We start from the raw sequence: 27612 nt of genomic DNA, 5'->3' as shown, positions 1-27612 counted from the left end.
GAGTGTATTGGTGAGGTCTCAGCTCACTGCAGCTTCCGCCTCCTGGGTTCAAGTGATTCTTCCATCTCAGCCTCCCAAGTAGCTGGGACTACAGGCGCATGCTACCACAGCCGGCTAATTTTTGTATTTTTAGTAGAGACAAAGTTTTGCTATGTTGGCCAGGCTGGTCTTGAACTCCTGGCCTCATGATCCGCCCGCCTCGGCCTCCCAAAATGCTGGGATTACAGGCGTGAGCCACCACGCCGGGTATTGTTGGGGTTTAAGAAGAATAAACTTCAAGTTAATCTCTTTCCAAAGTATGGGTACACCTTTTGATGTCATGATAGAAGGACCATGTTAAGAGTATATATTTTGAAATTTGCTTGCACTTTTGCCCTTTCGCTATTGGATTTCAAAATTCAATAGCTGCCAGCATTTGTAGCTATGTAATTCTGTGTAATTATCATCTTTTATCCAAATTTGTGTAAAACTTAACAAGTTATCCTAATTTTTTGGAAGTATTAGAAATCTTGCCTATCATGGATATTTATTTTATTGCATGGATATTTATTTTAATTAAATATTAATTAATGGATATTTATTTTAGTAAATGGATATTTATTTTAATTATAAAATTAAATTTTATTTTGGATATTTTATTTTAATATGGATGGATATTTTATTTTAATCCAGCATGGATATTTTATTTTAATTAATGTTCCTTCAAATTACGTAGTTTGAAATGTTTGTGCATCTTTTATTTCCTTGCTAGGTGGGTTGTTTATATGATAATTCTTCATCTACGGAGGGTTAAAGTACCTTTTTTAAATGAAGTACTGAATAGAGGTTAGGAAAGTTGTTTGAACCTGATAAATTTGCAAGATTTACAAAATTTTCTCATTTCAAAAGCTTCAGTTTTAAAATTACATGCTTTTTAAGCATCTGGTGTAAGAGTAGGAGTGTCCAAAAGCAATAAGAATAAGAAGTCTTTGTAAGATTGGTAGTTTCAGTGTTTAGCCAAACCATTATCACAATTAGAATGACTAATGTTATGTAGGTTTGATTTTCAACTCCATTCTTTTTTTGTTTTGTTTTTTTAAAAAATTCCAAATCTCTAACCTAGACTAGGTACAGTGAGTGTTGTGATCTCTGCCCACCTCATCACTCACTTTGTTCTCCCCACTTTATTTCAACTGCTGAACTGGCTGAGCTTTTACTCCTCCCCACCTTAGGTTTGTTCCACCCTTCATCTGTCAAGCTCCTACTCATCCTGTGGACTCAACCTCTGGGTTAGATGAAAGAAAAGTTTGAAATGTCCACTCTTTAAAAACATTAAGTGTTTTTTGTTGTTTGTTTGAGACTGGGTCTCGCTCTGTCTTCCAGGCTGTAGTGCTGTGGTGCAATCTTGACTCATGGCAGCCTCGACCTCCTTGGCTAAATGATCCTCCCACCTCAGCCTGTAGCTGCACCATTATGCCTGGCTAATTTATAAATTTTTTTTGTAGAGACAGGGTCTTGCTGTCTTACCCAGGCTCGTCTCAAACTCCTGGGCTCAAGCGACCTGCCTTGGCCCTCAAAGTGCTGGGATTACAGGTATGAGCCGTCTACCAAGTCTGGCCTAAAAGCATTTTTTTATTTTTATTTTTTGAGATGGAGTCTCGTGCTGTCGCCCAGGCTGGAGTGCAGTAGCGCGATCTTGGCTTACTGCAGTCTCCGCCTCCACGGTTCAGGTGATTCTGGAGCCTCAGCCTCCTGCATAGCTGGATGGCATGTGCCATCACCCCTGGCTCATTTTTGTATTTTTAGTAGAAATGGGGTTTCACCATGTTGGCCAGGCTGGTTTCAAACTCTTGACCTCTGCCATCCTCGGCCTTCCAAAGTGCCGAGATTACAGGCGTGAGCCACCGTGCCCGGACCTAAAAGCATTTTAATGCCACAGAGAAAGCCAGCTAAAAGGAGGAGGAGCAGTAGATGAATTCTTTGGGATTTGAGAAAATTGACTAGATTTGAAATAATTAATAAAAGTATTTTACTTAATGAACACAGTTTAAGAGAAGTGAGTTGATTTTACTTACATTTTATCTAAAGTACAAAGGTAAGTGTGTTTACTCAACAAATAATGTGTGAGCCTTTTAAGTAAAAAAAAAAAAAAAAAAAAGTGTAACTGTGAGAGATACTAATATAGTAGAATTAGATGTTGAGCCAAAATTATTTTAATTTTAAATTGCATTTTGTGTCGTAGTTAAGTAACTAGAAAATTATCTGATTTATGTTCATAGTGCAGTGTTTGGGATTATATTTTTAATGGTCCTAATTTTAAAGGTTATGCTTCATTTAATTTCTCACGTATCATTGAATTGTTTGGAAAGGCTAAATGAACAGAGTTTATTTTTTATTTATTTGGAGTATCGCTCTTGTTGCACAAACTGGAGTGCAGTGGCGCAATCTCAGCTTACTTCAACCTCTGCCTCCCGGGTTCAAGCGATTCTCATGCCTCAGTCTCCTAAGTAGCTGGGATTACAGGAATGTGCCACCACACCCAGCTAATTTTGTATTTTTTTCTTAGAGACGGGGTTTCTCCATGTTAGGCAGGCTGGTCTTGGACTCCCGTTGTATTTTTTTCTTAGAGACAGGGTTTCTCCATGTTAGGCAGGCTGGTCTTGGACTCCTGGCCTCAGGTGATTGCTCGCCTCGGCCTCCCAAAGTGCTGAGATTACAGGTGTGAGCCACCACGCCTGGCCGCCGAGTTTATTTTATAAGGGATTATTATATGGTTAAATCTGTTGTAAAGAGCAGACCACAAGAAGTAATAGGAGACAGCAAGGGTGATCTACAGAATCAGTATGTAATAATGAAAGGATGTTTTGACTCAACACTAGTTTCCCACGTGTTTAATCCAAACTCAGTTGTTGTTTAAATTGTCACATTTCTAATACATGGTCCATTGGGTAAACCATGTATTAGGCTAAACTTTTCTTTTTCTTTCTTTCTTTTTTTTTTTTTTTTTTTTTGAGACAGGGTCTCATTCTGTTGCCCAAACTGGAGTGCAGTGGCGTGATCATGGCTCACTGCAACCTCAACCTCCTGGGCTCAAGCAATCCTCCCATCTCAGCCTCCCAAGTAGCTGGGACTACAGGTGTGCTGACCACCATGCCTGGCTAATTTTTGTATTTTTTTGTTGACACTGGAGTTTTTCTGCATTCCAGGCTGGCCTTGAACTCCTGCGTTCAAGCAACCATCCAGCCTTGGCCTTCCAAAGTGCTAGGATTATAGGCATGAGGCACGGTGTCCAACCTGTGCTAAACTTTTCAAATCAGATTTGTATGTGTCTTGTCCTGTTTTACTTCACCATGATTGGACTAAATGTACACTCAGATGAAGAAACTTAAAAAAAAAATACTGCTCCTTGTGAGGCAGAAGAAACATTTTACTGAAAGTCATTTTTGTATTGGAGCATCATTAAAGGCATAAAGGAACTTGTGAACAGACTACTTGGTAGAAGCAGCCTGGTAGTGTTGATTGGTTGATACTTAAGTAAGCAGGAAATGTCTTACTGGAGATAGTTCATTCATTTCAACAGTTATTTGTGATACTGTTTTTTAATATTTGCCATAGGATAGTTAAAAGGTGATGGAACAAACTTCAGATTTGTGAATTTTTAATTAAACATAAAGGGGGCAAAAGTAGATAAATATCTAAGAGCTCACCTTACTATCTAGAAAAAATACTTGCTGGCCCAGCGCCATGGCACACATATGTAATCCCAGCACTTTGGGAAGCCAAGGTGGGAGGCTTGCTTGAGCCCAGGAGATTCAGACCAGTCTGGGTAACACGGTGAGACCGCCATCTCAACAAAGTTAAAAAAAAAAATTAGGTGTTGTGATGGCGTGCCTTTGGTGGCAGCCACTAAGGAGGATTGCTTGAGCCAGGAGGTGAGGCTGCAGTGAGCTGTAATCCCGGCACTCCACTCCAGGCTGGGCGACACAGCAAGACCCTGTCTCAAAAAAAAAAAAAAAAAGGGAAAAACATGAGACAGCAATCAAATACAATAGATTTGGCTTCAGTACAGATTAAATTAAAACCCTCACTGTAGGCCCTAATTGAATAACAAAGACTTCTATATTACTAAAGCTGATTACCATTTGATGAACTCTGTACATGTAGCTAGTATGGACTTCTGAGGTTGTTGAAATTAATGAGAATAATACATGTGAGGTGCCAAGAAAAATGCCTGACACGTTGAAAGTGCTGGATAAAGGTATGCTGTCATCATTGTAAGCTCGGCTATCTCCTGATAGTGTGATGAGTGCATTGAATAACAATAGGTAACATGTTTATAGTGTTTAGTGTGTGCCAGGTGTTCTAAACACTTTACATTTATTCACTCATTTAATCACAAATAACATACATTTATTTACTCATTTAATCACAAATAACACGAAGTAGGCACTTTCCTGTTATGCAGAGATGGAAACAAGGTTATTCCCTGCATTTTTTATTTTTAATTTTTATTTTTTGGCAGAGGGAGGAGGATGGGGATGGACGGAGTTGGTTTTTTTGGAGCTTCTGAGACCCAAGCTTCAGGCCGTGCTTTTTTTATTCCCCCAGAGATGGAGTCTCGCTCTGTCGCCCAGGCTGGAGTGCAAATGGCGTGATCTCAGCTAACTGGAACCTCTGCCTGCCAGGCTCAAGTGATTCTCCTGCCTCAGCCTCCTGAGTAGCTGGGATTACAGGCGCCCGCCACCACACCCAGCTAATTTTTGTGTTTTCACAAAATTTTGGGGTTTCACCATGTTGGCCAGGCTGGTCTCGAACTCTTGACCTCAAGTGATCTGCCTGCCTCGGCCTCCCAAAACGCTGAGATTAGAGGTGTGACCCGCTGCACACATCCTGTCCTTTGTGGGTTTTTTTTTTTTTTTTTTTAAGTTATTGAGACAGGGCCTCACTCGGTCACCCAGGCTGGAGTGCAGTGGCAGGATCATAGCACACTGCAGCCTCTACCTCCTGGGCTCAAGCAGGCACGTTGAGTAGCTGGGACCTGTAGGTGCATGCCAGCATATCCAACTAATTTTTTTTTTTTTTGAGACAAAGTCTCACTCTGTTGCCCAAACTGGAGTGCAGTGGTGCCACTGCAACCTCCACCTCCTGTGTTCAAGTGATTCTTCTGCCTCAGTCTCCCGAGTAGCTGGGACTACAGGCACGCGCCATCATTCCCGGCTGATTTTTTTATTTTTAGTAGAGATGGGGTTTCACTGTGTTGGCCAGGCTGGTCTTGAACTCCTGGCCTCAAGCGATCCGCCTGCCTCGGCCTCCCAAAGTGCTGGGATTACAAGACGTGAGCCACCGCACACGGCCTGCATCCAGCTAATTAAAAAAAAATTTTTTTTGTAGAGAGGTGGTCTTTCTCCCCTCGGCCTTCCAATGTGCTAGGATTACAAACGTGAGCCACTCTGCTGGCTTTCTTTTCCTTTTTATTTTTTCACACTTCCAGTGGTCCTTGGGATCTGTGTATACTTTAGAATCATCTTGTCCAGTTTCTTGACAGACTTTAGAAGTCTGTTTGATAACTGCATTGAATCTATAGGTCAGTACTGGGGAATGATGTCTTTAATACTGAGGATTTCTGTCTAAGTGTTTGAGATATTCTATTTAAGCAGCCTTTACTTTTGAGTTTACACCCGTTTTATACATTGTCAAGTTTTTTCCTATGTTATAAATCTTTTTTTTGTTTTTGTTTTTTTAATTTGAGATAGAGTCTCACTCTGTCACCCAGGCCGGAGTACAATGGTACAGTCTCTGCTCACTGAAAACGCTGCCTCCTGAGTTCAAGCGATTCTCGTGCCTCAGCCTTCTGAGTAGCTGGGACTACAGGCATGCACCACCATGCCTGGCTAATTTTGGTATTTTTAGTGGAGACAGGATTTCACCACATTGGCCAGGCTGGTCTCAAACTCCTGACCTCCAACAGTCCACCTGTCTCAGCCTCCCAAAGTGCTAGGATTACAGGCGTGAACCACCGTGCCCGGCTATACATTATTTTAAAAATTACTTGAAACCATTTGTTGCTGGCATACAGAAACTCACTTTGATATGTTTATATTTATGGTACAACCAGTCACCTTGCTAACCTCTCACAGTTTCCAGTTGTGTGTATTTCTTTAAAATTGACAATGGTTGTGTATATTCATGGGATACAGTGTGATGTTATATGTATTTGCTTTGAATTTTTTATGTCAACAGTTATATTATCTGCAGACAATAAGTTTTGTTTCTTCCTTTTTCTTTGTATCTTTTCTTTTTTTTTTTTTTATTGAGACAGAGTTTTGCTCTTGTCCCCCAGGCTGTAGTACAGTAGCACTATCTCAGCTCACTGCAGCCTCCACCTCCCGAGTTCAAGCGATTCTCCTGCCTCAGCCTCCTGAGTAACTGAGGTTACAGGCATGCGCCACCACGTACCACAAATTTTGTATTTTTGGTAGAGACAGGGTTTCTCCTCAGGCTGGTCTCGAACTCCCGACCTCAGGTGAACACCATGCCTGGCCTTTCTTCTCTTTTTTTTCCTTTTTAGAATTTGTAACCTATTTTATGTGTGTGTGTGTGAGATGGAGTCTTGCTCTGACACCCAGCCTGGAGTGCAGTGGCACTATTTGCTCACTCCAACCTCTGCTTCCCGGGTTCAAGCGATTCTCTTGCTTCAGCCTCCCAAGTAGCTGGGACTACAGGTGCCCGCCACCACGCTCAGCTAATTTTTTGTTTTGTTTTGTTTTGTTTTTAGTAGAGACGGGATTTCACTATATTGGCCAGGCTAGTCTCGAACTCCTGACCTCAAGTGATCTGCCTTGGCCTCCCAAAGTGCTGGAATTACAGGCATGAGCCACTGTGCCTGGCCAAGATGAGTCTTACATTTTCTTTATCCTTTGTTACTATGGTGAATGACAGTTTATAGATGTTCTGGTGTCCCCTGGATTCCTGGGATTATCCCAACTTGATGATAATTTTTAAGACTTTGGTTTGCTCTCTTTAAAGAATCTTGTTTCTGTGTCCATGAAGAAGGTTGGCCTGTGTTTTTCTTATATTGGTCATGTGTAATTTTTATAATACTTCTGGTTTTTTTAGAAGTGTTTGTGTTAGCTTGAAATTGTTTTTTTCTTGAACGTTTGGTGTAGGGCATGCCTGTAAACAATTCGGATATGGTGCTTTCTTTATGGAAAGAGTAACCAAGGATTGATTTTCTTTAGTAGTAATAGGATTACAGTGGTCTGCCTTCCCATGTGGCTTTCTTTTAAACTTTTATAAATGGGAAATTTCAATGTAGTAGAATATATTATAAAGAAATCCCATGTGCCTATTACCCAGCTTCAAGTTTACTAGTATACCACCCTTCCACCCTCTTTTTGCTGGAGTATTTTAAAGCAAATCCTAGCCATGTCATTTCACCAGAAATATTTCAGTGTATATCTTTCAATAAAAAGGCTGTATTTTAAAATTATGCCATTGTTGTAGTCAGTAAAGTTAATGATTTCTTAATATCACCCATTACTCAGTCTGTACTTAAATATCCCGTACTCTCATTTCAAAATGTGTTTATAGTTGGCTTGTTTGAATCAGGATTCCATCCCCCAGCTTATGCTATGAATTTGTTGGAGAAACTGGGACATTCCATATCCTATATGATTTCTTTTTTTGCTAAGGTTTGAGTATTTTCTCTGTAATGTATTTGTTTTGTATATTTTCATTTTTTTGTATAAAGTTGATAATAGTATTGCTTTGTCTTTTAATTTTCTTTTTTTCTTAACCTTGAAGTTCGTCTTTTGTTACTGCAAAAAACTAACTTCTAGTTTTGGTAATGCTGTTATATTCGCATTTTCTCTTTCATTTATGCTTTTAGCTTTGTCTTCCTATAAATACTATTTTTTCATATAATTTGTATACTTAATTCACTGTTTTTTTAGCAACCTCAGGAGACTCATTGGCGAATTCGTTAATTTTTAACTTTATTTTCTAACATAGGCCTTTAGGTTTTGAAATATATTTTTTATTACTCAATTTCCTTTGTGATTTCTGCTGTAACTTATCACTGCCTACTTTTAAAATTTCTAAAGTGAAGATTTTTTTTGCCCTCTACGTTCAGTATGCTAATGATAAAATATTTTCTTGGATACTCCAAGGGAAAAGTAAAAATTGCAAATAAAGTATGATCTCAGTTTTGTAAATCACATAAATATAAGGAAATAAGGAACTATATCAGTATAGTCAGCAGTCATTTTTGAATAGTGAGTTCAGGTCAGTTTTGTTACACATTTGGGGGGGGGGTGGTGGTGGTGGTGGTGGTGGTGGTTTGAGATAGGATCTCGCTCTGTCACCCAGGCTAGAGTCACCCAAGCTGCCGTGATCCTCCTCCTTCAGCCTCTCTAGTAGCTGGGACAGGCACAGGCCACCAGGCCTGGCTAAGTTTTGTATTTTTTTGTACAGTTTGGTTTTCGCCATGTTGCCCAGGCTGGTCTCCTAAGCTCGAGCCATCTGCCCTCCTCAGCTTCACAAAGTGCTGGGATTACAGGTGTGAGCCAGAGTACTCAGCCTTGTGACACATTTTTGATGGAGGAGCCCATATGATACTTTAAAAGGAAAGAGTAATTCTGTAAAACTCTGGACTCTAAATCATGCCCTGAGATCTTGGGATACAATTTGGTTTAGTTCATATATGACCATGTGCTTACTATGTTACGCTGTAGGCAAGGAGTTGGTGTATAAGTGGTAAAATAAGTCCTTCCCAAAGAGTGCGTGAGTGGAGTGAGGGGTGGTCACAGGGGATGGCAAGGGGAGGAGAGGAGGTAAACCCAGGGATAATTTCAGTGACATGATAAAATGCTGTAAGATACAGAAGGAGCAGGATTGGGAAGGAAAGAAAAAAAAAAAACAAGAATAGGAAGGGCACATACAGGAAGAGTCATACTTAGGAACCAAGATTAATTGGATCCAGTAGACCATTAAGGCAATATTTTGTCTTCAAGGCATGGACTGTTTTTTTTTTTTTTTTTTTTGAGACGGAGTCTTGCTCTGTCGCCCAGGCTGGAGTGCACTGGCCGGATCTCAGCTCACTGCAAGCTCTGCGTCCCAGGTTCACGCCATTCTCCTGCCTCAGCCTCCCGAGCAGCTGGGACTACAGGCGCCCGCCACCATGCCCGGCTAATTTTTTTTGCATTTTTTAGTAGAGACGGGGTTTCACTGTGTTAGCCAGGATGGTCTCGATCTCCTGACCTCGTGATCTGCCTGTCTCAGCCTCCCAAAGTTCTGGGATTATAGGCTTGAGCCACCGCGCCTGGCCGCAGGATGGACTGTTTTTTAAGAGGCTAATAGCTGTAGAGTTTTTGTTGTTAGTAGACAGGGTCTCACAATGTTGCCCAGGCTTGATGTGAATTCCTGGGCTCAAGCTATCCTCTTGCCTCAGCCTCCTGAGTAGCTGGGACTATAAGTGTGTACCACTGTGCCCAGTTCCTGGTAATGCCTTTTTAATGTGAAAACTACTGTAGAGAATTAAAAGGGAAGAAAACTCAAATAATTTCTGTAATAGGTTAATACTGTCAATAGGTCAATCAGAAGTAATTTTATTCCCCCAGGGGACGTTTGGTGATGTCTGGAGACAGTTTTGATTGTCACAATTGGGATGTGGGTGCTACTGGCAAAAGTAGTAGGAGTCTCCTGATGATACTAGAGGGCGCACGACAGTCCCCCTCCATCCACAACGAAGAATTATCACACAGCTCAAAATGTTAATAGTGCCAAGATTGAGAAACCCTGCATTAATCTATACTTAGCACCCAGTTTTGTTTGTTTGTTCTTTATTGAGACAAGGTCTTGCTCTGTCACCCAGGCTGGAGTGCAGTTGCGCAGTTAGAGCTCACTACAACCTCAAATTCCTGGACTCCAGTAATCCTCCCACCTTAGCCTCCTGAGTAGCTAGGACTATAGCCTAATGCCACCACACCCAGCTAACTTTATTATTTTTAGAGACAGGGTCTTGCTGTGTTGGCCTGGGCTGAAAAATTCCTCCTCCCTTGGCCTCCCAAAGTACTGAGATTACAGATGTGAACAACCAGGGCTAGTCTAGCACTCTGTTTTTGATAGGGGTGGTTTGTATGGTGAAGGAGCCAGAGGCATGGTTTTGTACCCTATTCTGGCTAGATTTTGGTTAAGGAAAGCTATTTTGTAGGCTACAGGTCAAAAACCCAGCCTGTTGAGGGCCTACTTTGAAACAGGTACTATATAGGAACTTAGTAAAAATGGTGGATAGCCCTCTGCTTAACTGGAGCGCACACTGAATGTTCCACAAATGACGGGTCTTTTGTATCAGTTGTCTGTCTTTATGTATTACAATTTTTTTTTTTTTTCTTTTTTTTTTTTTTGAGACGGAGTCTTGCTCTGTCGCCCAGGCTGGAGTGCAGTGGCCGGATCTCAGCTCACTGCAAGCTCCGCCTCCCGGGTTCACGCCATTCTCCTGCCTCAGCCTCCGGAGTAGCTGGGACTACAGGCGCCCGCCACCTCACCCGGCTAGTTTTTTGTATTTTTAGTAGAGACGGGGTTTCACCGTGTTAGCCAGGATGGTCTCGATCTCCTGACCTCGTGATCCACCCGCCTCGGCCTCCCAAAGTGCTGGGATTACAGGCTTGAGCCACCACGCCCGGCCTGTATTACAATATTTAAAATGTTTTTTTTTTCCCATCCTGAATTTAGTTTGTGTATAGATAAGTTATTTTAACTGTTCTTCTGAGGAACTTGGGAATATTAATACAGCTTAATTGTGTTTCTTTTTTCCATGACTGTGGATACAAACCTTTAGCTGGCAACCCATGTAATAATGGGTGTTGTGCTTTTTTTTTTTAACTAAAAATAAAACTTTATTTCAATTATTATGCTAATTCTATAACATTATTTAGAATGCAAGGGTTTTTTTTTATTTATTTATACTTTAAGCTTTGGGATACATGTGCAGAACATGCAGGTTTGTTACATAGGTGTATACGTGCCATGGTGGTTTGCTGCACCCATCAATCTGTCATCTACATTAGGTATTTGTCCTAATGCTATCCTCCCTAGCCCCCCACTCCCCGACAGGCCCGGGTGTGTGATGTTCCCCTCTCTGTGTCCATGTGTTCGCATTGTTCACCTCCCACTTATGAGTGAGAACATGCGGTGTTTGGTTTTCTTTTCCTATGTTATTTTGCTGAGAATGATGATTTCCAGCTTCATCCTTGTCCCTGCAAAGGACATTAACTCATCCTTTTTTATGGCTGTGTAGTATTCCATGGTGTATATGTGCCACATTTTCTTTATCCATGCTATCATTGATGGGGAGTGTTGTACTTTCAATCTCTTTATTCCTTGGTCTTATTTTAGGTACAGTTTTTAAGTGTTTTAAGTCTGTTAAGGTAACCAAATATCTCCTCAATTTAAAAAATCTATACAATTGTTTTAGTATGACCTAAAAAACTACGATATAAATAATATATAGGGCTACATGTGGTGGCTCATGCCTGTAATCCCAGCACTTTGGAAGGCAGCAGACAGATAGAGCTTCAGCTCAGGAGTTCAAGACCAGCCAGGTCAACATGTTAAGCCCCACCTCTATTAAAAATACAAAATTTAGCCAGGTGTGGTGGTGCGCACCTGTGGTTGCAGCTACTTGGGAGGCTGAGATGGTAGAATCACTTGAACCTGTGGATGGAGGTTACAGTAAGCCAAAATTGCGCCACTGCACTCCAGCCTGGGCAACAGAGCAAGACCCTGTCTCAAATAAATAGAAAAACGTGGAGTGAGGTTTGGAAATGATATTTAATGCTTATTAAGAACAAAATATAGGGCAGTTTTTTTATTTTGGTTTTGTCATACTTTGACCTTTATGTTTTCCCTTTGCTTTTAGATTTTGGCTCTCTATTTGACTTGGAGCACGACTTACCAGATGAATTAATCAACTCTACAGAATTGGGACTAACCAATGGTGGTGATATTAATCAGCTTCAGACAAGTCTTGGCATAGTACAAGATGCAGCTTCTAAACATAAACAGCTATCAGAATTGCTGCGATCTGGTAGTTCCCCTAACCTCAATATGGGAGTTGGTGGCCCAGGTCAAGTCATGGCCAGCCAGGCCCAACAAAATAGTCCTGGATTAGGTTTGATCAATAGCATGGTGAAAAGCCCAATGACACAGGCAGGCTTGACTTCTCCCAACATGGGGATGGGCACTAGTGGACCAAATCAGGGTCCCACACAGTCAACAGGTATGATGAACAGTCCAGTAAACCAGCCTGCCATGGGAATGAACACAGGGATGAATGCTGGCATGAATCCTGGAATGTTGGCTGCAGGCAATGGACAAGGGATAATGCCTAATCAAGTCATGAACGGTTCAATTGGAGCAGGCCGAGGGCGACAGAATATGCAGTACCCAAACCCAGGCATGGGAAGTGCTGGCAACTTACTGACTGAGCCTCTTCAGCAGGGCTCTCCCCAGATGGGAGGACAAACAGGATTGAGAGGCCCCCAGCCTCTTAAGGTAAGTACAGTTTTGGTTTGTGTGCACAGTTGGCACACATGTGAGTATTGCCATGATGGATGGAGGGTTTGCCTTACATTGTATAGCAGTTTCCGCATACTACATGCCAGGAATTTACTGTGGGCTGTCAGAAGTTTTAAGAAGTGCCTGTATTAAATTTAAGTAAAACATTTATTTTACAACTAGTATTCTATAACTTCATACTTCCAAATGATTGCTGGCTAATGCTGGTTCTCTCTGGCACAAGTATTGGAATGTTTTTATCTCATTTCCAAGTCCAGTTTAGCCTTGTAGCCTCCTTATAAAATTACAGTTTTGAGATGGATGGCATTACACTATCTTCAGATGGAGACTCCATTTGTTGCTATTCCTTTGAATGTCCCTGGTTTTCAAGAGATACATTTATTCTGAGAAATGTATTAACTGATATTTTTCTTTATTGGTTGATGGAAATTAAGGTGCATTTGTTTATATGAGACCTCAACAGTGTAGATGTTTCAGTGAACCAGAACTTGGCCAAAGACTTCTGTTAGCTTAGAGAATGCTAAGTATATTATTTAAAATACTTTAAACTCTTTAAATGTGTACCCTGTATACATAAATAAGACATAATCACACATACTTCAGTGCTTATTTCTCCATATTTTTCTTTACATATTTTATCCGTTTTTCTTAAAATGGGATCACACTATGGTTGCCAGTGCCTGGCATGATGGCTTCACTTGGAAGATTAAATTGGAGATAGGTACGATTTTCACAAGGAGTCAGGAGCAAGTTTTCTCTGTAACAGGAATAATTTGAGCAGACATCAGGACTTCTGTGTTCCTGAGACTCTTGGGTGCAGTGGCTCATGCCTATAATCCCAGCACTTTGGGAGGCCAAGGAGGAGGATCTCTTGCACCTAGGAGTTAGAGATCAACCAGGTAGCATTGACCCCATCTTCTATTTAAGGGGAAAAAAAAAAAAAAAGGGAACCTTGATGGTGACAGAGAATGCGAGTGTGAATTGAAGACAGATGGACAAACTTGTGTTGGGAAACTGAGGTGACATGTAGGAATTCAGAAGCCTTAAATTTTTTTTTGCTACAAGAATATTGACAAGTTAGGATTCTGTTTTAGCATTCCTGCTTTGTCGATTCTCCCTTTCTGCTCCTCACCCCCTGCCACTTTTTTTTTTTTTTTTTTTGAGATAGGGTCTTGCTGTGCTGCCCAGGCTGGAGTGCACTGGCTTAATCATGGCTTACTGCAGCCTCAACCTGCCGGGCTAAACAATCTTCTCTCCTCGGCCTCCTGAGTAGCTGGAACTAAAGGCACACACCACCACGCCTGGCTGATTTTTTTTTTTTTTTTTAAGAGATGGGGTCTCACTACGTTGCTCAGGCTAATCTCAAACTCCTTCTGGGCTTAAGTGATCCTCTTGTCTCAGCCTTCCAAAGTGCCAGGATTACTGGTGTGAGCCACTGCACCCAGCCTCTGACACTTTTAGATTGCCGTGTCAGTGTAGCTTATTTAGAATATTTGGAGTGAGAACCAGAAACAACAAGGTGTAAATTATTAAGTACCTTTTCTGGAATCTAGGAACATAGCTATGAAGAGATAAAGTCCTTGCCACCAATTCTGCTATGGAGAGGAGGGATGCCAGACTTAAAATAAACCCTTACTGGTGGACAAAATACTTAAGGGTTAAAGTAGTGAATGAATTTACTTCATGTAACCTACTTTCTACTGTGCACATAAGATACGAATTTTAGAGTATGCCAGGTAAGTACTATGGAGAAAAATAAAGTAAGGAAAGGCTCATTGACAACTGCTTGGGGGTGTGGCACTATTATGGTTGTAATCTAAATTTCTTACAGAAAGTGGGTTTATATAAAAGTGAACAAAACAAAAATCCCTGTCCTTGTGGAGCTTGTGTTTTGATGTGAAGGAGGAATTCAAATTTTAAACTTCTGTTAAATGATGTTTTATTTCCTTATTTTATGTTTATTTTGAGACAGAGTCTTACTGTTGCCAATGCTGGAGTGCAGTGGTGTGATCTTGGATCACTGCAACCTCTGTCTCCTGGGTTCAGGCAGTTCTTCTGCCTCAGCTTCCAAGTAGTTGGGACCACAGGCATGTGCCACCATGCCTGGCTAATTTTTGTATTTTTAGTAGAGAAGGGGTTTCACCACGTTGCCCAGGCTCATTGTGAACTCCTGACCTCAAGTGATCTGCCCACCTCGGCCTCCCAAAGTGCTGCTGGGACTATAGGCATGAGCCACCGCACCCGGACCTATTTCCTTATTTTAAATTGAGCCCGCCTATATTGATATTTTGTAAAGTACTTATATCAGTGTTTGACGAATGAGGGAGATTTAAATGTTTAATAAATATATATATTTTTAAAATAACAAATACACTTTTAATTGATCTCAGATAAAAGCTACTCAAGGAAAGTCAGTAATCATTTTAGCCACTAATCTGTTAGAGCCGTATGGTGAGCAGCCTTGAGTAGCTGGGCTAACTAGTTATTTTCCGGAATTCCCACCATCCACGGTATTAGAAAAAACAAGGCATTGTCTCAGTTTAGGAGAAACACATGGCCTAGTAACCAAATCCAGTCACTCATATCCGGTATTTTTTCTTTAGCTCTTCTACTTTGTTGATGTAAGCTTTCATGGCATCTTCCTTGGTAGTCCCTTTCAGCTCATTCCAGGCATCCCACTTGGCCTTGCCCGTGAAGTCCAACATCCCGGGCCGTTCTGTATTTACGTCGCCCATGGTTGCTTGTTTGTAGCGGCCATAGATGAACAGCATCTCATCATCAGCTGGCTTGGTCTTAAGGTGCTTAACCTCCTCTGCAGCTTTCTCAAACTCAGCCTGAGACATCCTGGCCACCTTGCAAGAACTCCAGGGAGACCGCGGAGGAGGCGAGGACTAGGCAACGATCACTCCTGTTTAATAAAATTTTTTTAAAAATTTAAGTTATGTAGGTTTAGGATAAGATAACCACTTAAGGCTGGGTGCAGCAGTTCACACCTAGAATCATTCCAGACCAGCCCCAGCTGGTGAGACCCCCATCTCTACCAAAAAAAAATTATCCTGGTGTCATGGCACACCCACATCACAGTTGCCCTTACACTGTACCAAGTCCTAAAATTACCTTGTAGAGTGAATTATACTCATTACGTTTCTTCTAAAACTCCTAAGACTCGTGATATCTAAGAATTAGGGGCCAGGCGCGATGGCTCAAGCCTGTAATCCCAGCACTTCGGGAGGCCGAGACGGGCGGATCACGAGGTCTGGAGATCGAGACCATCCTGGCTAACACGGTGAAACCCCATCTCTACTAAAAAATACAAAAAAATTAGCCGGGCAGGGGTGGCGGGCGCCTGTAGTCCCAGCTACTCGGGAGGCTGAGGCAGGAGAATGGCGTGAACCCGGGAGGCAGAGCTTGCAGTGAGCTGAGATCTGGCCACAGCACTCCAGCCTGGGCGGCAGAGCGAGACTCCGTCTCAAAAAAAAAAAAAAAAAAAGAATTAAGGTTTAAGGTGTGAGGAAGTTTTTAGTGAGATTTGATGACTGTAAGCCTGTTGGCAAATGACATCAGCTTTTGAACACAGTTCTTTTCATGGAGAAATCTTTGGTTCAGGATGTGCAGGCACGTGGTGATGTTACTACTACAGCTGTCTTCCAAAAGTCTGACCCATGGTGATTTATGGGAAGAAACTTGGATCATATTGCCTTTTACCCCAATCTTTAGATTCAGCATAAACTAATCAAAGCCAAAATGTTTTTAAGTTACTTTTGTTTTTGAGGCAGGATCTCTTTCTGTCACCCAGGCTGGAGTGCAGTGGCACCATCACAGCTTACTTGCAGCCTTGATCTCCCAGGCTTAAGCGATCCTCCTACCTCAGCCTCCTAAGTAGCTGGTATTACAGGGACTGCCATGCCCTGCCAGTTATTTTTATTTTTGTTGAGACGGGGTCTCACTATGTTGTCCTGGCTGTTCTCAGCCTCCTGGCATCAAGCAATCCACCTGCCTTGGTCTTCCAGAGTGCTCAGATTACAGACAGGAGCCACTGAGCCTGGCCACATTTTTTTCAAGAAGGAAAAATAGACATGGCTCAGTGGCTCACGTCTGTATTCCTACCACTTTGGGAGGCTGAGGTGGGAGGATCTCTTGAAGCCAGAAGTTAGATGTGCCCGGGCAACATAATGAGACCCCCATCTCTACTTTTCTTTTTTCCAAAAAAGAACAGTTGTCTGCAGGACCCATTTCTTGTAGCTGCCTAGAACTGTGTGTGGCTTCTTCACTCTCTGTCTTTTTAGTTTAGGTAGCTATTTGTATGGTGGTAGGTCATTGGACATCTGGAGCATATTAGCTATGGAGAAAGAAACAAGATCAAATAACTATAGTGTAGCAGAAATTAAGTACAAAACATTCCTTATTACATTTAGTGTGGGGAGTAAAGAAGCGGGGCTCAGGAGATAGAAGGGGCAATGATCTGGAGGTTGGTTGTTATTTTATTTTCTAACTCTTCCACAGATCTCTGTGGGAGATGGAAAAACAAAAGCTAGAGAATCTTTTTTGGTCACAGTGACCAAAAGTGTCAGGAAGAAATTACTGCCAGCTGATCTCAGCAATCAGTGTAGTCTGTGTATTTGAACCCATAGTCTGCCCATAGAGGAGCTTGGAGTTTCCAGGTAATGCATCGTGATTAAGGGAACAAGCAGTGTCAGGAAGTGGTTGAAATTCAGTTGGTCTAGGGAGGCAAGGCATGCAATCATGAAGGACCAAATTGGGGAAATATTTGGATAAAGACATTACATTTATTAACAAGAGACAACAAGGCAGCTTAGAAATTCCAGCATTTTGTTGATTCAGATAATAGGACTCTTGAGGGCATAATTTATTGTCTGTCATGCGGGTTCTGTGCTAGAATGACTTTCATGTTATGTCTATCATGAATTTTCATGCTAATAAATAGGTGAAACAACTCCCCCATGTATAGGTATGCATATTATTGGAGCCACATTAGATAAATACTAGTACTTAAAAAAAAAAAAAACATAAATAGCAGCAACACTTGCAGACAGATTTGTAACTACCAAAAGTAGCCTGGCCTTGATTTAAACCTGTGTCTGCATTCTGTTGCCCCTGCAGTCTTTTTGGCAAGAAGGTTTCTTTCTTTGCTCTGCTCTGCTCTTCTCTTTTCTCTTCGACAGAGTTTCACTCTTGTCACCCAGGCTGGAGTGCAATGGCGCAATCTTGGCTCACTGCAACCTCTGCCTCCCAGGTTTAAATGATTCTCCTGCCTCAGTCTCCCGAGTAGCTGGGATTACAGGTGTGTGCCACCACGCCCAGATAATTTTTGTATTAGTAGAAATAGGGTTTCACCATGTTGGCCAGGCTGGTCTCAAACTCCTGACCTCAGGTGATCCACCCACCTCTGCCTCTCAAAATGCTGATATTACAGGCGTGAGCCCCTGCGCTTGGCCAAGAAATTATTTTCTCTGAATGCGTCTCATTTCAGGCCACCTCATTCTTTTATGCTTCCATCAAACTGCCACTTTTAAAGTACTTCTAAATCATTCTTGTAAATTACTTACCTTAGTCTCTGAATTTCATCTGGAAAATGAAAATGTTCAACTTTTTTTTTTTTTTTCTTCATTTTTTGGTAACAGCATAAAGAAGATTAAAATTTTGTCTTTTTTTAAATAGAGGCAAACTGCCGAACCGATAAAGATGTCATATTCATATAGATTTGCAGAGTATAGATACTGCAAATGATTTAAAGAACAAATTTTAGGCCAGGCATAGTGGGAGATACCTGTAATCCCAGCACTTAGGCAGAAGGATTGCTTGAGGCTAGGAGTTCAGTCAACTCCTGGGCAACATCTCTACAAAAATAAAAGTGAAAATTAGCTGGGCATGGTGGTGCAGCCTTGTAGTCCCACCTACGTGGGAGGCTGAGATGGGAGAATTGCTTGAGCCCAGAAGTTGGGAATTACAGTGAGCTATGATAATAAGACTGCACTCCAGCCTAGGCAACAGAGTGAGACCCTGTCTTTTTATAGAATATTTAAAAGAAAAAGATTTTATCAAGAGCTCTGTACCTGTCTAAAACAGATGCTTCACAGAGGTAGTAACATTTGAAATTATAAGGATGAGTAGAATCTGCAGGTGTTTCTTAGTTAGGTTGTACTATCTAAGGAACCAACAGAAAATGCCTCTCTGTGAACTTGGTGTTTATTTCCAGGTTAGCATTAAGGAGTCAAACAGGAAAGGAAGTGTGCTACTGTTCAGTTGTAGGGAAAAGGAAAAGCTTGAGGCAAATGCTGGCAGCTCAAGGAGCATGATACTTTCAGATTTAAAAAAATCAGTATGGGAAATATATAAGATACCATAGGTAGGTGGTCAGACTTCATAAAGACTTTGGTATACATACTGTGGGATTGAATTTTTTTCTTTTATAGAGGCAGGTGAAAACAGAAGACAGGCAAACCTGTTGTCCACAGTCTGTACAAGCACTGGGATAGGTTTGAGTTGAGACAGTCACAGTGGGTAGGAATACATGGGAAGGATTTTAGTGTGCATGTTTGTTTTTAGAGGTAGAACTGAAGGACCCTTTGACTGGTCTTGGCAGACAGAGAAATCTGGTATGAATCCTTTTAATTGGGCAGTAGCTATAGCATCTTGAGTTATTCTGAGTGCTTGCTCAATGTTTTTTGTTGTGTTGTTTTTTTTTGAGATGGAGTCTTGCTCTGCCGCCCAGGCTGGAGTGCCATGGCATGATCTCCACTCACTGTAAGCTCCACCTCCCGGGTTCACGCCATTCTCCTGCCTCAGCTTCCTGAGTAGCTGGGACTACAGACGGCCACCACTGAGCCCGGCTAAGTTTTTTTGTATTTTTAGTAGAGACGGGGTTTCACCATGGTCTCTATCTCCTGACCTCGTGATCCGCCCGTCTCAGCCTCCCAAAGTGCTGGGATTACAGGCGTGAGCCCCCGCGCCTAGCTACTCAATGTTTCTAGTAGTGATGTTGACTTATAGTTGGGATCCTCTGTGTAATTTGGCAGAAGAGGAGGGTAGCTTCAAACTTTATGTTTGGGATATAAAGTTGACCCCGTTTTGAGTTATTTAAAATAATTAATTTGAAAGATTAATGAGGCTGGGCACGGTGGCTCAAGCCTGTAATCCCAGCACTTTGGGAGGCAGAGACAGGTGGATCATGAGGTTAGGAGATCGAGACCATCCTGGCTAATACAGTGAAACCCTGTCTCTACTAAAAAATACAAAAAACTAGCCGGGCATGGTGGCAGGCGCCTGTAGTCCCAGCTACTGGGGAGGCTGAGGCGGGAGAATGTTGTGAACCCAGAAGGTGGAGCTTGCAGTGAGCTGAGATCCGGCCACTGCACTCCAACCTGGGCAACAGAGCGAGACTCCGTCTCAAAAAAAAAAAAAAAGAATAATGAAAATGCATTTTTATAATTTTCATTATCAGTAAAACGTTTGACTTTTGAATAATAAATGCTGTTTTTCAATTATTATTATTATAGTATATTGGCTCCAGGTGAACTTAAATATGGAAAAGAAACTATTTTTTAAAGTACATAGGGAGCTGACACAGTGGCTGACGCCTGCAGTCCCAACACTTTGGAAGGCTGAGGTGGGCAGATCACTTGGGGTCAGAAGTTCGAGGCCAGCCTGACCAACATGGTGAAACCCCGTCCTGACTGAAAGTTAAAAAATTAGCTGAGCATGGTGGCGCACACCTGTAGTCCCAGCTACTCAGGCTGAGGCAGGAGAACCACTTGAACCCAGGAGGCAGAGGTTGCAGTGAGCCAAGATTTGCACCACTGCACTCCAGCCTGGGCGACAGAGCGAGACTTTGTCTCAAAAACAGAAAAGTACATCAGGGTTGCAAAATCAAATGACTTGAAGGGCCAAGCAGGTGACTTAATAGAACAGCTAGGTTTAAAACAGCAAGGAATGGTGTGGAGTCTGGACTTTCACATGTTCTGTGTAAAGGAGTCAGAATCAGAAGTTTAAAAAAAACACTGTTGTTAGTATCCCTACACAAAAAAGACATGTCCCCAAACCTTCTATTTTCTACTTTCTATATAAACAAAATACAGGAATTATTCAAATGAGGCTGAGCATGGTGGCTCACACCTATAATCCCAGCACTTTGGGAAGCTGAGGTAGAAGGATTGCTAGACCCCAGGAGATTGAGACCAGCCTGGGCAACGTGGCAAGACTCTGTCTCTATTTTTTAATAGTCAGAAAAAAAGAAAAGAAAAGAAAAGAAGAAAACATTCAAATGCTTGAGCATGACAAAGATGTTAGATGGCTATTAAGTTGAATTTGCCAAATGTGTGACTTAATGGAAATGAATGGCAAACCTTGTTTAGCAGATAGAATTAAATGATTAAAAGTGTTTCTAAAATATCTTTATTTCAACTATTTACGAAAATAGCTCTGTAAATTTACCATACCCAAGGCCCCTAAATCTGAATTTTGATCTTAATCTTGAAAATGTATTGTCATTAGCATATTTTGTATAGTGGGGTTTTTTTGTTTGTTTTTGTTTTGGAGACAGCGTCTCACTCTGTTGCCCAGGCTGGAGTGCAGTGGCCTGATCACTTTTGCAGCCTTGACCTCCCAGGCTTAGGTGATCCTCCTGCCTCAGCCTCCTGAGTAGCTGGGACCACAGGCACATGCCACCACCACATCCAGCTTTTCTTTTTTTTCTTTTCTTTTCTTTTTTTTTTTTTTTTTTTGAGACGGAGTCTCGCTGTGTCGCCCAGGCTGGAGTGCAGTGGCCGGATCTCAGCTCACTGCAAGTTCTGCCTCCCGGATTCACGCCATTCTCCTGCCTCAGCCTCCCGAGTAGCTGGGACTACAGGCGCCCGCCACCTCGCCCGGCTAGTTTTTTGTATTTTCTTTTTTAGTAGAGACGGGGTTTCACAGTGTTAGCCAGGATGGTCTCGATCTCCTGACCTCGTGATCCGCCCGTCTCGGCCTCCCAAAGTGCTGGGATTACAGGCTTGAGCCACCGCGCCCGGCCTTTTTTTTTTTTTTTTTTTTTTGAGATGGAGTCGCGCTCTGTCGCCCAGGCTGGAGTGCAGTGGCCAGATCTCGGCTCGCTGCAAGCTCTACCTCCCGGGTTCACTCTGTTCTCCTGCCTCAGCCTCTCGAGTAGCTGGGACTACAGGTGCCCGCCTCCACGCCCAGCTAATTTTTTGTATTTTTAGTAGAGACGGGGTTTCACCATGTTAGCCAGGGTGGTCTGGATCTGACCTTATGATCTGCCTGCCTCGGCCTCCCACAGCTTTGGGATTACAGGCGTGAGCCGCCGCGCCCGACTGGTTTTTTGTTTGTTTGTTTGTTTGTCTTTGTTTTTTTGTATTTGGTACAAATAGGGTTTCACCATGTTCCCCAGGCTGTTCGCATACTCCTCGCCTCAAGAAACCCTCCCGCCTTGGCCTCCCAAAGTGGTGGGATTATAGGTGTGAGTCGCCAGGCCCGCCACTAGGTCCATTGCGATCATTGTTCCCTACAACCTCTACCTCCCAACTTATCCTCCCACTTTAGCCTTCCAATTAGCTGGGACTACAGGCATGCGCCGCCATGCCCAGCTGATTTTTGTATTTTTTAGTAGATCTGGGGTTTTGCCACGTTGTCCAGGCTGTAGTAGTGTGTTTTCTAATAGAAGCTGAGAATTTCCTTTGAAACTGTCTTTGTGAACTAGGAAGTAAAACCAGAAAAGGGATAATAATGTCTTATATTTTATTCCTCATTTTGTTTTCTTTTGTTTCTTACTCTTAGATAGGAATGATGAACAACCCCAATCCTTACGGTTCACCATATACTCAGAATCCTGGACAGCAGATTGGAGCCAGTGGCCTTGGTCTCCAGATTCAGACAAAGACTGTACTATCAAATAACTTATCTCCATTTGCTATGGACAAAAAGACAGTTCCTGGTGGAGGAATGCCCAACATGGTGAGTACTAATCCATTACAGACTTGTTTTCAAACTGGCATTTTGACAAAAGAATTGTGTTAAACTTTCACCCTTCTATTATATAAACCGAGGTTTATACCCGCTAGGAGCCTAAATTGATATGTAATCATCATCCCTATGAGGAGGCTTGTGCTTCCTTTCCATTTCTTGTGGTTTTTTGTTCTTTGTGGTTGTTGATCAGTGAGCGTGTTGATCCAAACAGGAGTAAGTGGACTGCTACGATGAAGTTTTAGGGGCCTGCCATTCAGCAGCTTGGTCTTGTGAGCATTTCCGTAGGATACAAAAGTGGAACCTTTCTCTTTTCGGGGAAGGACTCTCTGGCAAAGGATCCGAACTCTCAGTGACCATATTTATCGATATTATTTGATTCTACTGCACAAAAGTAAATTCCCTCTTAAAAGTAATGTATTGTTTTAAATAGTGATTTTTGTTACATCAAGTTTTCAGAAACTTCTAGTGTTGTTATTTTTGTACATTCAAACTACTAATAGTAAGTGTGTCTGCATTCAACTTTGGAAAAAATTGTCTGAAAAAATGATCTTTCAGATGTTTTAGTTTTGTTCTTTGTGTCATTATGTTTGTGGACTGCCTGTATTTCAGATACTCTGCCAAGTCCTAGAGCTATACAGATGAATGAAATATGTCATCTCTATCCTGAGAAATGTTCACTTTTTTTTTTTTTTTGAGACGGAGTTTCGCTTGTTTTCCAGGCTGGAGTGCAGTGGTGTGATCTCGGCTCACTGCATCCTCCACCTCCTGGGTTCAAGCAGTTCTCCTGCCTCAGGCTTCTGAGTAGCTGGGGTTACAGGCATGTGCTGTCATGCCGGGCTAACTTTGTATTTTTAGTAGAGACAGGGTTTCTCCATGTTGGTCAGACTGATCTCGAACTCCCGACCTCAGGTGGTCCACTCACCTCGGCCTCCCAAAGTGCTAGGGTTACAGGCGTGAGACACCACGCCCGGCCTGAAATATTCACTTTTTAATTTAAAAAACTAAATTTCTCCCAGAGTTTAGAAAAACTAGTTTTTCACCAATCTGAAAGACCCCTTTGCCGAGTCTCCTGAGGAGTTCTTCATTGCTCATTAAAACCTAATTTGGGTGTGCCTTTAACTACAGACACCTTCTCACCCTTCCCTCTCCCACTGGAGTTTACCATGTCCTTCTCTCTGCTTTTACTCTCTGTATATTATACATACTTACATCACTTCATAATGTCATTTTTTTCTTACTAAATCGAGCTTCTTAAAGGTAGGAGCCATGGTTTATGAATTCCCTGTATCGAAAAATGGAGTCTAGCTTATAGTAGACTAACTATAAAGGTTTTACTTGAAAATATGCACATCTCTATGACTCCTACCATTAAATATATTGTTATATCTCTCAGGGTCAACAACCAGCCCCACAGGTCCAGCAGCCAGGCCTGGTGACTCCAGTTGCCCAAGGGATGGGTTCTGGAGCACATACAGCTGATCCAGAGAAGCGCAAGCTCATCCAGCAGCAACTTGTTCTCCTTTTGCATGCTCACAAGTGCCAGCGCCGGGAGCAGGCCAATGGGGAAGTGAGGCAGTGCAACCTTCCCCACTGTCGCACAATGAAGAATGTCCTAAACCACATGACACACTGCCAGTCAGGCAAGTCTTGCCAAGGTAAGTGGATTCACAGGGTTACTGTACTTAGCAATTAATTTTTACAGGCAGGGAGAAGAAGGCAAATGTGATCAAGTCTATTCTGTGGTGATGGATATGTTTAGTACCTTAATTGTAGTGATGGTGTCTATGTATGTACAAAGTCACCAAAATGTATACATTAGAACAGGTGTGTTGGCTCACACTTAAAATTCCAGTACTTTGGTAGGCCAAGTGGGGAGGATTGCTTGAGGCCAAGAGTTTGAGATCAGCCTGGGCAACATAGAAAGACCTCGCCAGGCGTGGTGCCCCTGTAGTCCTAGCTGAGGGACTAAGAAGACTGAGGAGGATTGCTTGAGCCCAGGAAGTCAAGGCTACAGGGGGCTATGATTGCACCACTGTACTCCAGCCTGGGTGACAATGTGAGACCATGTCTTTTAAAAAAAGGCTGGGCACGGTGGCTCATGACTGTCATCCCAGCACTTTGGGAGACTGAAGTGGGCAGATCACTTGAGGTCAGGAGTTCAAGACCAGCTTGGGCAATATGGTGAAACCTTGTCTCTACAAAAAATACTAGAGAACATCAGCCAGGTGTCTGGGTGTGTGCCTGTAGTCCCAGCTACTTGGGAGACTGAGGTGGGAGGATGGCTTGAGCCCAAGAGGCAGGGGTTGCTGTGATTCGACATCATACCACTGCACTCCAGCCTGGACGATAGAGCCAAACCCTATTTCAAAAAAACAAAGTGTGCATAAATATGTGCAATTTTTTAATTTTATTTATTTATTTATTTTTTATTTATTTATTTTTTTTTTTGAGGCAGAGTCTTGCTCTGTTGCCCAGGCTGGAGTATGGTGGTGCCATCTCGGCTCACTGCAAACTCCACCTCCTGAGTTCACACCATTCTCCTGCCTTAGCCTCCCGGGTAGCTGGGACTAGGCACCTGCCACCACACCCGGCTAATTTTTTGTATTTTTAGTAGAGACGAGGTTTCACCATGTTGGCCAGGATGATCTCGATCTCCTGACCTCGTGGTCTGCTCGCCTTGGCCTCCCAAAGTGCTGGGATTACAGGCGTGAGCCACCGCGCCCGGCCAGTATGTGCAATTTAAAAAATATTTATACCTCAAAGCATTTTAAAAATTCCATTGCCTAAATGCATCATCATGGTTAACTCACTCAGTAAAAGTCGTCTTGGCTATGTCCATTCTGTGGCAATTATGGATAAAGCTGCCATAAACAAAATCAATTTTGAGACTACTGGTAGTGACATTATTTTAGGAAATGATAAAAACACAGTGTCTTTTTTTTTTTCTTTTTTGAGAGATGGAGTCTCGCTCTGTCGCCCAGACTGGAGTGCAGTGGCACAATCTCGGCTCACTGCAAGCTCCGCCTCCTGGGTTCACACCATTCTCCTGCCTCAGCCTCCTGAGGAGCTGGGACTACAGGCACCCGCCATGACTCCCAGCTAATTTTTTTTGTGTTTTTGGTAGAAGACAGGGTTTCTCTGTGTTAGCCAGGTTGGTATCGATCTCCTGACCTCGCGATCTGCCCTCCTCGGCCTCCCAAAGTGCTGGGATTACAGGCGTGAGCCACTGCGCCCGGCCAAAACACGGTATCATTTTTGTGAGCATGTGTCTAAGGATATGGGAAGAGAAGAAATTTCAAAGGTTTTCCCATGTGGTGATCCTCATAGACTGATTTTTATTTGCCCCAGCATAGCATACTTTAAATGTTATTGAGAGTTTGCTAACTGTCATGTAAGCAAGTGTTCAATTCAATACAGTTTGCTAGAATCATTTTTACTCGATCTAATTTGTGTGGAGTCATTAAAAAGTGTTCATGTATGTCATACCATTGGTTTAGAGTACATTTGCTTAGAATAAAGTAGGTTGTATAGTATGATGATGAAAAATGAGGACTCTAGAGCGAGACTGCTTGAGGTTGAATCTCACTTTGAGTACTCTCTTTGTGCAAATTGCTTACCCATTCTTTTTGCCTTTCTTGACTGTAAATTCTGAGTATTAATAGGAGCTACCTTACAGGACTGTTGGGAAGATGAAATAAGTTAATGCATTTATATTACTTATTAAGTGGTCAACAAGTTAGCTATTATTAATGTAAAAACATAACCTGCTCTTGAAAAAAAGAAACAAAACATTTTCTTCTCTTTAGTGGCACACTGTGCATCTTCTCGACAAATCATTTCACACTGGAAGAATTGTACAAGACATGACTGTCCTGTGTGTCTCCCCCTCAAAAATGCTGGTGATAAGAGAAATCAACAGCGTAAGTGATGAAATCTTTTGAAGGTTTATATGAAAAGTTTTTAAAGTCTCACCAGTGCCATTTATAGTACTTCTTGATTATGTGAGGGACCTGTGGTATTGTACTATGTTGAATAAATGTTTTTTTCCCTTTTAATTTTTCTGCTTCCCTCATGTTAGTGTATAGAATTGAACTGCTTAGGGAATTTGAGGCTACAGTGAGCTATGGTCATGCTGCTGCACTCCAGCCTGAGTGATGGAGTGAGAACCTGCCTCTATTTAAAAAAAAAAAAAAGTGCAGTGGCTCACGCCTGTCATCCCGACAATTTTGAAGGCCAAGGCAAGAGGATTCCTTGAGGCCAGGCAACTTAGCGAGACCTTGTATCTTCCAAAAACTTGAAAAAATTAACTGTGTGTGGTGTGTGCCTGGCTGAGATGAGAGGATTGCTTGAATCTGGGAGTTGGAGGCTGCAGTGAGCTATGATTGTGCCATATCAGTTCAGCCTGGGTGACACAGTGACATCCTGTCTAAAAAGAAAAGAAAGAACTAAACACTGCTTAACGTCTAAAGTAAGATCCAGTAACTCTCAATATTCATTCTTTTTACAAACAACAATAGGTAAATTTATGTTCTGCTTTGAACGTATGAAAATTTAAAGACTGTTGCTTCCTCATTGGGCAAGTTACTCTTTTATACTTGTGATCTAAACGTTCCAGTACTTGGAAATTATTTTAAAAAGAAAAAATTGAGATTATTTTTATAATATTGGGATAGAGGAGAACTTTTTTTTTTTTTTTTTTTTTGAGACGGAGTCTCGCTCTGTCGCCCAGGCTGGAGTGCAGTGGCGCGATCTTAGCTCACTGCAAGCTCCGCCTCCCGGGTTTATGCCATTCTCCTGCCTCAGCCTCCTGAGTAGCTGGGACTACAGGCGCCCGCCACCTCTCCTGGCTAGTTTTTTGTATTTTTAGTAGAGACGGGGTTTCACCGTGTTAGCCAGGATGGTCTCGATCTTCTGACCTCGTGATCCGCCCGTCTCGGCCTCCCAAAGTGCTGGGATTACAGGCTTGAGCCACCACGCCCGGCCAGAGGAGAACTTTTCTTTTTTTTTTTAAAGAGAAAAGATGACTAACATTTTAAAAGCGTAACTACCACATCTCTGTAACAACAAAAATTTAATCTT

At 42.2% G+C, this 27612-nt stretch overlaps 2 protein-coding genes across 3 annotated transcripts in view; one reads left to right on the top strand and one right to left on the bottom strand.

Moving 5' to 3' along the window:
- EP300 (E1A binding protein p300) overlaps window positions 1-27612 on the top strand; it is a 93961-nt gene that overhangs the window by 13352 nt on the left and 52997 nt on the right. For both annotated transcript variants that reach the window (XM_033233822.1, XM_033233823.1), the window contains exons 2-5: window positions 11897-12531; window positions 22345-22521; window positions 23927-24188; window positions 26340-26453. In XM_033233822.1, the coding sequence (XP_033089713.1) occupies window positions 11897-12531; window positions 22345-22521; window positions 23927-24188; window positions 26340-26453 (1188 nt within the window). The remainder of the gene's footprint in view (window positions 1-11896; window positions 12532-22344; window positions 22522-23926; window positions 24189-26339; window positions 26454-27612) is intronic.
- On the bottom strand, window positions 14909-15459 carry LOC117096428 (acyl-CoA-binding protein-like). The gene has a single exon (XM_033233828.1). It carries the CDS (start codon window positions 15396-15398, stop codon window positions 15135-15137), a length of 264 nt encoding a protein of 87 aa, XP_033089719.1. The 5' UTR covers window positions 15399-15459; the 3' UTR covers window positions 14909-15134.

This window comes from Trachypithecus francoisi, unplaced genomic scaffold (genome assembly GCF_009764315.1).
Source record: "Trachypithecus francoisi isolate TF-2019V2 unplaced genomic scaffold, Tfra_2.0 Lachesis_group14, whole genome shotgun sequence".
In the NCBI taxonomy this organism is placed as follows: Eukaryota; Metazoa; Chordata; class Mammalia; order Primates; family Cercopithecidae; genus Trachypithecus; species Trachypithecus francoisi.
This window is presented reverse-complemented; position numbering and strand designations above follow the sequence as displayed.